We start from the raw sequence: 12,466 nt of genomic DNA, 5'->3' as shown, positions 1-12,466 counted from the left end.
CAGAGGCAGGACTGGGGAGCTCATTATTGTAAGTTTTTTGGCTTGGCAGCTGACGATTTTAATTATTAAAACAAAAACTGATTTCTCTGGACAACCCTCAAGCCAAAAGCCCTACAACTTTAATCATCTAGCTAATGTAGAGAAGGTCAGAGCTTTTGTTAAAAATGGTAGTGTTCATTAGTAACACGTTATTGATAGAAAAATCAGAAAAAAAAAAAACAAAAAAAAACAACAAAAGAACTACAACACTGGAACTAAACAAATCACAGGTTCCTACAAAAGATTCCTACAAAGAGCTTTTAAACTTTTCAGCATATAAAAATTAAATAGGCCAGAGAAAGACATTCGAAACCAAATACTAAGCCCCTAGCTCCACTTTTTGTTGTAAGTATAATGGCTGACCTTAAGCTTACTCAAATTAGCTACATGAAAATTTCCTGAAACACTTACTTTCACCTAAACATGCATAGGAGGAAAGCCAGAATGTTAAACCTGTACAGTATCAAATCTACTCATCACATACCCTGCAACAATTACACAAGAAAAGAAGCCAAGAAAGCACTAGTATCTCAAAATTTATAGACAGGCTATTAAACTTTCTCTTTGGAACGTGCTTACTACCGTTGTTGACATTCCACATTTTTACCAGGCAGCAGCCCAGCAATATGCATTGGGATCAACATTTTAAGAAGTTTATCATTTGACAAGTATTTCTGCAATTGTCACATGTATGCAATAGAATGAGCAGCAGGACACTTCCCCAAAAGAACCTTACTTAGTCTGCTGACTTCAACTTTTGAACGTAATTTTACATTTAACATTTTAATCCTGAGAATTCATGTGTTCTGCTTGTGACAACTTCTTTTACATATAAATTAATTCTATTCTATTCTATTCTATTCTATTCTATTCTATTCTATTCTATTCTATTCTATTCTATTCTATTCTATTCTATTCTATGCTATGCTATGCTATGCTATGCTATGCTATGCTATGCTAAAATAAATATCAGGATTTATTTTAATTAATCAACTCAAGACAAAAAAAACCAAACATAAACCAGCCAACATAACATGCATTTTTATTACTAGCAACAGAATCTGCACTTTATTTAAATCACTTGTTAGGTGACAGTGCAGATCTGTTCACAAATTTGGAAGAATTCAAAGCAGCTTTTTCATTAAAAATGCACCAGTCTCCAATTCTACAAGCAATTTTGCATCATTAAATCACATCAAATCAACAGCTGTTTGGGCTACCAGAGCATTTCATCTGTTCTTCAGCACCTAAGATGTAATCTGCATAAAAAAAAAAGCTATGTGGCTAGGGAAGCAGGTTGGTATATACTTCAACATTAGTAGCAAAGTACATTGTAATAACTAATTCATTTGGGCTCTTTCTTCACGGACCTTTAATCATCTATTGTCATGGTTTAACCCGGCCGGCAGCTAAACACCACGCAGCCGTTCACTCACCCTCCCCCCTCCCTCTCTGGGACGGGGGAGAGAAATGGAAAGTGAAGCCCGTGAGTTGAGATAAAGACAGTTTAATAAGACAGGAAAATAATAATAACAAAATAATAATAACAATAATAATAATAATAATAATAATACAATGGTGATAATAGGAAAGTAATAATAATATGTACAAACAAGTGATGCACAATGCAATTGCTCACCACCCGCTGACTGATGCCCAGCCTAACCCCGAGCAGTCCGGCCCCCTCCCCCCGGCTAGCCACCCCTATATATTGTTTAGCATGACGTCAGATGGTATGGAATACCCCTTTGGCTAGTTTGGGTCACCTGTCCTGGGTCTGTCCCCTCCCAGCTCTTACTGCACCTCCAGCCTGCCTGTTGGCAGGACAGAGCAAAAGGCTGAGATGTCCTTGGCTTGGTATAAGCACTGCTCTGCAACAATTAAAACATCGGGGTGTTATCAGCACTCTTCTCATCCTAAGCCAAAACACAGCATTCCACCAGCTACTAGGAAGAAAATTAACTCTGTTCTAACTGAAACCAGGACATCTATTTAACTGAAACAGCTAAGTTTGCAACATGAATAATTTAATGCTTTGCAGTTGGCTTTTTTAAGAGAAAAAAAAATGGAAGAAAAAATATTCTGATAGGGGAGGTGGAAAAGGTCATCTAATGCAGTAGGCGAGCTCTTAAATATAGTAGTTCAGTACCAATATTCCAATATTCCACCTACCTTATTAGCAACATCCAAATTACAACCTGCTTCACAAAGTGTCATCACAATAGGTACATTCCCATCTTTGCAGGCTACATGCAGAGGAGCGTTACCATGTCTGTCCTGGAAATCTACAAAGCATCCTTGACTGATGAGGGTTTTAACTACTTCTATTTGACATCTTCTCACAGCAAGGTGTAGGGCTATATGGCCATCCTGAAATCGCAAGACAACTTGTATGTGAGATTTCAATATTGCTGAAAATCAAAGTGTTTTTTGACAAAGAGTCAAAATCATTTCATGGAAATTGTGTGCACCTCCTTGCCTCAAGAATCAAAATGTTTTTGTTTTTTTGGGGGGGAGGGGAGCGTGGGGGCGGACGAGCTGTGGAGGGGAAGAGCAGGGGTGGAAGCAGGGAGATGCACAATATTTGGCAGAACAAATCAACGACAGGATGAAAACAAATTTATATTAAGCCACCAGACTTTGCAGTGGAATGGATGAAATGTAGATACACATTCTCTACCAAAGACTTCCCTGAGGAGTGGGAGAGTGACCAATTCTAACAATCAGCTGAGTATTGTAGACCACTCGAGTGCTTACTAACAGAAGCTTGTGATGTGGAAGTCAAGCAATCTGCTTAGTGATCAGTCACTTTAGAGACACAGCTTCCTCTCTTTGGAACAACGTATACGCAATATAACTAGAACATTTACTTCTTTTAGAAGCAAAAACATTTTACTGAATATGTTTTAGTTACTAGCTAATAACTATCAGCAATAAGCTAGCTATAAGGACTAGCATAGCAAAAGTATAAGCAATGAAATGCAAAGCTAATTTTCACATAGTGAGAAACAAAGAATTATTCAAATGGAGTCATATTTTAAATAGCTGGAATTTGCTTATTGGAAATGGATGTGAATCAGCTGACCCATAGGAATCAAAGGCAAACCACAATTTAATCCTTTTTTCGCTTAGTAGCTTGCTGCCAATTACAGAACCCAATGTTCCTTCCTTTTTCCATAGTGAATGCTATTCATAAGGTGGTAATTGATAAGGTGATAATGAATCGGAAAAAAACAATGATGGAAAAATAATCAGCTGGCAGCTTTCCAGACTATTGCAGTCATCCATATTCTCTGTATGAATTACTTAGAAAACTCACGTCATAAAAACAATGCTGGATTGCAACATTCACGTGAAGCAATTCTCAGGTACAGCTCTGTGGCACCTGTGAGCTCTGGAGGCAGCTCATTCATCCCTAACTAACCTTGTCCGTTGCATCAAGGTCAGCTCCATGTTCTGCCAAGCATTCCACAATATCATGGTATCCCCTAGCAGATGCTGTCAGGAGTGGAGTCTCTCCTTCCTTGTTTTTAATGTTTACATTACAACCGGCTTCACAAAGTGCTTTGGCAACAGAGTGGTAGCCATGCCAGGCAGCACAATGCAATGGGGTTTCTTCTTCCTAGCAACATGGGAAAAAAACATATAAAAAAATAGAGCTGAAACAAATGCTAGGAAAAGCAATTCCCCACCTTAACTTAGAGAGACAGGAAGATGACAGGTAAGAAAAAAGTCAGTCTATCAAATAAGCCCTGTAGAAAGATGTGGTAAATTCAAATGCTGACATTCTCAAAGCAAGAATAATTCCTGCTGACACTCTTAAGTGATTACAATGACGCAGTAGATTTTCATCATTACCTGGATTCTGGGAGCCTGTATTTCTCACCGTAAGGCTATCTATTGACAACATCCTGAACGTCTGAAATATTAGTCTAGATATTTCCTTGCTGCTAAGGCTAACTATCTTGGCTCTCCTACTTGAAAATAGATCCTCATTCATAAGCAACTCTACATCCTGTGTGCTAAGGGACTAAACCGGTGTTTAAAACAGATCACTCGCCAAGGAGACACAAAATCCCACTAGACTTGCAGCTTGAGGCAGATCACTCTGCTTACTGTCTTCAAAGCACATCTAAATGATTTAGGAGTGTAGGCAGTGACTTGGGTACTTAGAAACCTGACTTTTCTAAATGCACATCACAACAAGCTTTTGAAACTGTATGCATTTTGAGCTGTTTGAGTTCAGCTGTGACTGCGTCTAATTTACTTTTTTGTTTGAACCAGGAAGCTTCAAAACTTTCATCTCCAAAGCTCTGTACTTCATGACAGGTACATGGAACACCATTAAGAAACTACTGAAAGTATTGATTTTGTAGCCCAGTACAAAGCAAGGAGGCTTAAAAAGCAGAAAAAGTAATTCTATCAAAATCTAAGAAATGGGATATCCTTTCAGTACTTGGCAAATAACAATGAAGAGACAGATAGTGCATATAATATTGGAGGATTTGGACTGTATGCAAGATTTCTGTAAAAATCCAAGGAAAAAGTTGAACCGCATATCCTGTGGTTCTTTGGCTTGCTGCTGCTTCAACAATAAAAAGGTAGTCCTAGAGGATGCAGGACTTTGGAAGGCTCATGGAATTCCCCCCTACAGTAGACTATCAATGAAATTTGGGTCAAATGCATGGTTTGTTTGTTTGTTTTTCCCCTCTATGAAGCCCTTTCTCTCTTGTTTTCTCACAAGAGTTTCTAGTTCAGAGCTCACAGGAAGAAAAACAACACAAAAAAAACCCATACGTTATTTAAAGGAGCCCTCCTGAGCGCTCCTCTCATTTTCAATATTGGCCACTTGTCACTTCCAAAATCTCTCATGCCCTGTAAAAAGAATCCGAAATCAAGGCAACAACTAACAAAAAGTGTTAGCTGAACTCACAGGGCACACAGTCCCACCCACACCTTCATTATGTGGGATTTCTCCATCTTTGAGATTTCAAGAAAATCTGTTTTAGGAATACAGCAGTGGTTGGTTCATGCACTCTGTTTTTGAATAGTCTTCATTTATTAAGAGGTATCAAAACCTCCATAATTCTTCTCCCCTCCCTCCCCTTTTTTTTTTTTTTTCCAAATTCAAACATGCCAAGACAAGACTAAGAGTTTTCACCACTCATAGTAAAGCTGTGTTTGTGTAAGTAAAACAGAAAGTGCCTATGACTCACCTTGTCTTGAAAGTTTGGATTGGACCCAATACTACAGAGAAACTGAACAACATCCACGTGCCCATATCGAGCTGCAACATGAAGAGCTGTCTCCCCAGACTGCAATTAGAAAAGAACATACCAGTGTAATTTCCTATGTTGCCCCCAGAGATAAACCACCATGTACAGCCTGAATGCCTGTATGCTGCATCGGCTACTCCACTCTTCCTGTACCCTAATGCCACAGCTGAAAGTCAGCAGAGACCTCCAGCTCACAAACTGTAGTTGTATCTGACAGTTATGACACCATCTGACAAGGTATTTCTTCAAAGGCCTTCCTCTTCCAGAACTCATTTTCCTACTTAATTTACTCAAGATTGCAGCCATAATGGGAATTCTGAGCAATATGAGTAGGCAGATGCATGCACAATTGGCACTGGAACATGCATGCAATTTCTGTTCAGACTACCATCCAACTCTGTACACATATGTGTAAGGATGGGCCTAACACTTTGGTGCATTCTGGCATATTTTGGTCATTACATGTAATTATTTGCAAACTTTTGCTGCAATTATATTAAAAGGAAACAGTATTTATGTTGCGAGAGTAGCCTATCTTCTAGTAGTCCTATCAGGAGTGGAGCACTAACACTGCTAATATGCCTTGCCTTGCGCTAGTTCTATGAACAAAGTAAGCCAACTACATTTCACAAGTGTAGCTGCTTCTATACTGGAGCTTTGGCTAACAAAAACATTGATATGGTATAAGATTTTAACAGCAACTATCTTTTAGGGCCTATGTTGCTCAAGTAATACTGCCAGAGACAAGGTAACTGCTCATCAGCTATAAATTATTAAGCTTCATTATACTCAACTTAATAACAGCCAAATTTACTTGTCAGACAAAAGTGATTTTCAATCAAGAGGAATGAAAAACAGAATCACGATCTTACCCTGAGATCCAATATGAAACCAAGTGTTCATATGAAAATTAATTTAGGTTTGTACTTCCCCACCTACCCACCATGTACTCACCACATTTATATTCATGTTTGGTTAACATCCGTCAGAAGAATGATCAGTACTTCCAGCTACTTAAAAGCTGTGTTATCACAGCCTTACATGTCAGCTTATAAAACCCAACTAAATAATCCAGTCACATTCTTAAGATTGTGGCACGTCTGAAAATCATTCCGATTGAAAGACCTCTCCCCCTGCTAAGATAAAGCTATTAAAAAAAAGGCTCTCTGCATAGAAGACGAAAATAATTTTGTTCTTACCTTATCCTTGACATCCAAAGGACATTTATTCTCACTGAGAAATTTCAGTGTTTCTACATGACCATGTCGAGAAGCCCAATAGATTGCATTAGATCCAGCCTGTCCAAAATGATTCATTATAGATATCAGTGATCAATTTAGAATCCTAATTCTAGACCTTCATTGAGATACGCACACATATACATGTGCACAAATACATTGAACAGCTCAGATTCATAACAGTAAATATGAACTAATCAAACGTAACATATTCAGTTTTTTTTTCCTTCAAGTTGGTTCAACAACTGCACATACCAACATCACCGCTCCTCCCACCCCCACAAGGATAATTAGCAGGATAACTAACTCTATGCAAGGAAAATCCTTTTCATCCTTGTAAGGGAGATTTTGAGGAAGTCATAGGATAAATACCTTTGTGCTGTTTACTTTACCATCAGTTTGGTTGAGAAGCAGAGAGTGTTCCAAGTTCATTTTAAATGAGCTATAGATCATTAAAAGACGTTTTTAAAGAGCACTTGTTGGAAAGTGTACGCCCCTGTCACATACGAATTTCAGTTGTGCCATTCCCCATCACTAAAATGTGCTCTTATCATTCCATACTAAACAAGTTCACCAGTTTGTTTTAGGGCAGTCACTAATTTGAAGTAATTGAGTCAATTTCATATGCAAGAACTACATGTTAAGATTAGAGATTAATTAAGATTATTCAAATTACAGTGGCTAATAAAGTGATCAAAATCAGAGAATATGCACTAGAAACAACTGAAGTTATTGAAGATTTGCTTTTATCTTTTTGCTACAGAGACTTGTGAATAACTTACAGAACAGGCTCTACAACCCAAATTTTTATTTCCAATAAAAACTAGTCCCAACTGCTTGCTCTACTTTAACTCTACTGGAAAACAAAAACTTATACAGAACGGTAACAAAGCAGAACACTTACCTTATCTTGGACATCAATACGGGATCCACGTTTTAGAAGCAACTGAAGCATCTGAATGTTTCCACAGCCAGCAGCAATGAGTAGCGGAGGTGTTCCATGCTAACAATGAAATACAAGCAAGAACAATGTTTTTTAATTTTTGAAGCATTAAGAAAAGCAAATGGAATCAAAAAAAGGCAGTGAATGGCATATCTCTGGATCTCCAGTTTCAAAGAAGTCCTCAGGGAATACTGTATAGTAAATAATTAATCCCTTTGTCCAAATAAATTTATCACATACCAATTTTCCACATTTTGGGGGTGAAGCCACATTTACTAAATGATACACCGCATACTAAAAGCATCCTTTGCAAAGCAGAGATACTAACATTAAGCTCTCAGTTAGCTAAATTTGGCAAGAACATTCCCCTTTGCAATTTCTTTCTAATTACATTTTAAATAGCTTGAAAGAGAAAGTAGAAAAGAGTACAGGAAGAATATCTAAGTTTTGGCCACCATACCTCAAAAACACAACCCATCAGCAACATATTAGAAAGTTAAATGGGCTGCAGCATTAAAACAAAAAATATAACTCTTATTTGAAAGGTTTGGGACCTCTTCACAGGAAAATAGTAAATGTTTCACTTTTACAGTACTCTTCATGAATACTTCTTAAAGCATTTTATAATGAATATCGGTATAATCATTCAAAAAAGTAAAAACGAGAGAAGATTTAACAGTTAAACAACAGAACCAGCAACAGAACCCTGGTGTCAGTTCCATTAGTACTTCCATTAGTATAGCAGGATAATGAAATACTTCTGTAGGCAAGTCATTATGTTTCTAAAAATGAATGGCACAATCTAATGCTATGTTCACGTATCTAACTTCTGCTGTATTGGACCTTTGCTCCTAACAGCGCTTCGCAAATTAAGTTTTGTCAGTCTGTTTCTTCATAGATGTTCACCCATCTTCACCTGCTGTAAGAAACAATTGCAAACAAAAGCAAAGGCTGATATTTAAAATACCAGAGCTCTTTTCAGTAGATTAGATTAATACTTTTTCAAGGGCTTAGAATTTCAAAAACACATTTTGTGCTCCTTTTTTGAGGTAGTTTGAGAAGACTGTAAGCAGAACATATTAAAATTTCCCCTAAAGAAAGGCAGAGTAATTTAACATCCACTTGACATTTCTTTTTTATTTCAGGTGTTACACTTCTATTACAGCCACATTACTCTATTCAACAGGGTGAGAGCTAGTCCCCCACCCACCTCAGCACAGACCCACACTCTACCTTGTTTGGTTGATTGACATCATAATTTGTCAGCGATCCCAGAAGGTGCTGTAATCCAGGAACATTGTCATCATTGATGGCATGAATAATAGCTTTCATCACAAAAGAATCTTCCTCATCCTTGTAATTAAAGAGAAAGAAGAAAAACTTAGCTTCAAGAAAAACAACCCCTCTCCATCTCTACAGTTGCCAAGACACTGAAAAATTTTAAAAAGTAAAATTTTAAAAGTCTTCAGCTGCAAGTTGCAATCCTTCATAAAGCGTCTAGCTGAAAGGCACACACACGCTGCTTGAAAACCCACACCAAAACCCCCCATACCTCTTCTAACACAGTATTTCATCAATAGACCCAGTATCCGCTGAGATTCAAAGCAGGGTTTCTTTTACTAGATGTACTTTTTTCTTCCTCCTTGGACTTTCACGAGATGCAACACTCGCATTAAGCAACACCAATCACAAGCATGTCTCCAAAGGGGAACGGTTAAAAACCTACAACAACACTTGAACACACAGCCCTGTGGTGCCGGATGGGATCCGCCCAAGGGTGCTGAAGGAGCTGGCAGAAGTGCCCACCAAGGCACTTACAATAATTTACCAGCTAGTCCTGGACAACCAGGAGGGTACCAGTTGATTGGGGGCTGGTGAATGTGATGCCTAGCTACAAGAAGGGCAGAAAGGAAGATCTAGGGAATTACAGGCCTGTCAGTCTGACCTGGGTGCCAGGGAAGGTGATGGAGCAGATCATCATGAATGTCATCACACGACACATACAGGACAATCAAGGTGACCAGACCCAGTAAGCATGGGTTTATGAACCCATGCTTGACTACCCTGATCTCCTATGACAAGATGACCCACATGGTAGATGAAAAGGCTGTAAATTTTGTTCACTTGTACTTCAGCAAGGCATTCGATACATTTTTCCATAGCCTTATCCTGGAGAAACTGGCTGCTCTTGGCTTGTACAGATGTACACTAGCTAAAAAAATGGCTGCATGTCTGGGCCCAAATGGTCTTTGTGAATGGATTTAAATCCTTTTGGTGGCCAGTCACAAGTGGTGTTCCCTAGAGCTCAATACTGGTGCCAGTTTTGTTTAATATCTTTAATATCTTTTGTTTTAATATCTTTATCAATGATACTGATGAGGGGACTGAGTAAGTTTGTGTATGTCTCTAAGTTGGGTGGGAGTGCTGTTCTCCTTGGGTGTAGGAAGGCCCATCAGAGTGATCAGGATAGGCTGGATTGATGTGCCAAGGCCAACTGCATGACATTCAGCAAGGCTAAGTGTCAGGTCTTGCACTTGGGTCACAACAACCCCATGCAATGCTACAGGCTTGGGGAAGAGTGGCTGGGAAGCTGCCTAGCACAAAAGGACCTTGGGGTGCTGGCTGACAGCCAGCTGAACATGAGCCAGCAGCATGCCCAGCTGGCCAAGAAGGCCAACAGCACCCTGGCTTGCATCAGGAATAGTGCAGCCAGCAGGACCAGGGAGGTGACCATCCCCCTGTACTCTGCTCTGGTGAGGCCGCACCTTGAGTGCTGTGTTCAGCTTTGGGCCCCTCAGTACAAGAAGAGCATCAAGGCCCTGGAGTGTGTCCGGAGAAGGGCTACGAAGCTGCTGAAGGGCCTGGAACACAAGTCCTGTGAGGAGCAGCTGAGGAAACCAGGGCTGTTCAGTCTGGAGGAGGCTGAGGGGGAACCTTACTGCTGTCTGTAACCACCTGAAAGGCGGCTACAGTGAAGAGGGTGGTGGTCTCTTTTCTCAGGTGACAAGTGATAGGACGCAAGGCAACAGACTGAAGTTACACCAGGGGAGGTTTAGATTGCATATTGGGAAGAATTTCTTCACAGAAGAGGTGGTGAGGCATTGGAGCAAGCTGCCCAGGGAAGGGGTGGAGTCACGATCCCTGGAGGTATTTAAGAGATGTGTGGATGTAGTGCTTAGGGACATAGTTTATTGGTGAACTTGTAGTGTTAGGTGGCTGTTATGATCTTAAAGGTCTTTTCCAACATAAATGGTTCTATGTGATAGAAACATTAAAAAAAAAAAAAGAGGTACACAAATAAGAAAATGCAGAATCAAGCTTTCTGCTATCCAGGGATATGCTGCAGGAGATGTACTTTTGACCTAGTTTTCGTCTATTCAAATGGACCGGGTAAGAATCTGGAACATAAATAATGAGCCTGGATTCCTTTGCAGACATAACTATTTTTCATCCATGCACTAAAATGTCAGAGAAATGAAATTCACTGAGCCCAATATTTGAACCACTAATCTTCTCTCTCCTGAGGTTTCTGATTTTTAGAACACTAACGTTACACTACAATTCCTTCTGCTACAGGTGTGAAATGATGATGTAGTGTTAAAAGGCATAGTGACAGCTGACAAGCTAGAATGGGGGAGGCAGGGAAAGTAGGGGAAGAGGATAGAATGTAGAAGCAGAAAGACAGGAGGAGTAAAATAGAAAGAAGTGTGGGATTACACAGGAGGGACACAGAAAAGATAACAGGAATAAAAAATGCGTTGCAGCATTTCTGAAGTTTGATCCTCATAATGCAGAGAACAGATGAAGTTACCCAGCTCTAAACATGTTAACATACATACATCGCTGATCACAGGGAATTTGTGAAGCATGTATTGAAATCTGGAGAGTAAGCTAAATAAGAATGCTTTTGGATTTACAAGCATTTGTAATTTCAAAGCATACAACAATTGCTCCTGACTACTTAAATCCAGTAGACATATACAACCCCAGAGACTGAATACTGGCCAACTCTAGAATTTCATTCTTAAATAACTGCTTACTCTGATACTGCTGGCTAGCATTCATTGCATCTACGGGGACTCAATAATTCTGAATACTCTGTTAAAAGAAATGCAGTACTGTTTAATGCTGCACAGTGCCATGAAAAAATCAGATGCAACCTTTTCACATTCTAATTACTACAGTACTAAAATTCCTCCTGAACAAAACGTAAAAAACAAGATAAGCCAATTTCAGGCTCTAGCTATCAGCTTCAATATGGTAGTTAATAAATGAAATTTCAAGGCTTTTGTTATGCAGAACGTGTTATACAGATAACTGACCTTTGTAGCCTTAAAATCTCCATTTTCCAACATACGAGTTTAATTAATCCTTCACATTTACAATTGTCCAATATTCTTGTTAGAATAATTTCAGAAAATGTTGTTTCAGATGTATTAAGACTTTCTAATAATGTAAATATTCACTTACCAGAGTATCATCACTCCTAGCGACACTCATATTACTTCTGGACAAGAAGGATCTTGATAATCTTTGGCACAAGGATATTAAGCGCACTGATTGCTTTTTAAAAATAAGAAGAGAAAATCTTCATTAAAAAAAAAAAATCAGAACAGAATACTTATGATAGAATGCTATTGCAGAGATTTTAAAGGAAGACTGTCATATTAGCATCACAGACAGGAGTTTGACTTTGACCTCTCCCCCATCTACTTTTTATGTTGCATTTGAATCTTCAACTTCATTTAGAATTTATAATACAAATAGGCTAGTCATGTGTGTGAGCAAAAATACATATTTTTGGATTGCTACTATTTCACAAAGCTGTTCAAATTCACAGCAAAACAGTATTATATCCTTTTATTTACACTGAAAATATTTAAATGAATGGATTTTAAAGCACGTAAACACAGAAAACCTAAAATGAGCACAAAATAGCTGACACCATTCCTTTTTTATTGTAATATGTT

At 38.7% G+C, this 12,466-nt stretch overlaps 1 protein-coding gene across 1 annotated transcript in view; it reads right to left on the bottom strand.

Annotated features, from left to right (window-relative positions):
- Positions 1–12,466, bottom strand: part of DAPK1 (death associated protein kinase 1) — an 89,046-nt gene that overhangs the window by 19,643 nt on the left and 56,937 nt on the right. Inside the window, exons 10-16 of the mRNA XM_032205731.1 lie at positions 11,967–12,059; positions 8,730–8,849; positions 7,458–7,556; positions 6,515–6,613; positions 5,256–5,354; positions 3,464–3,661; positions 2,212–2,409 (exon numbers count right to left, since the gene is read on the bottom strand). Of these exons, the coding sequence (XP_032061622.1) occupies positions 2,212–2,409; positions 3,464–3,661; positions 5,256–5,354; positions 6,515–6,613; positions 7,458–7,556; positions 8,730–8,849; positions 11,967–12,059 (906 nt within the window). The remainder of the gene's footprint in view (positions 1–2,211; positions 2,410–3,463; positions 3,662–5,255; positions 5,355–6,514; positions 6,614–7,457; positions 7,557–8,729; positions 8,850–11,966; positions 12,060–12,466) is intronic.

The sequence above is a fragment of the Aythya fuligula genome, chromosome Z, assembly GCF_009819795.1.
Source record: "Aythya fuligula isolate bAytFul2 chromosome Z, bAytFul2.pri, whole genome shotgun sequence".
NCBI lineage: Eukaryota > Metazoa > Chordata > Aves > Anseriformes > Anatidae > Aythya > Aythya fuligula.
The sequence above is the reverse complement of the archived record's forward strand: the minus strand, read 5'-3'. Positions and strand labels throughout refer to the sequence as shown.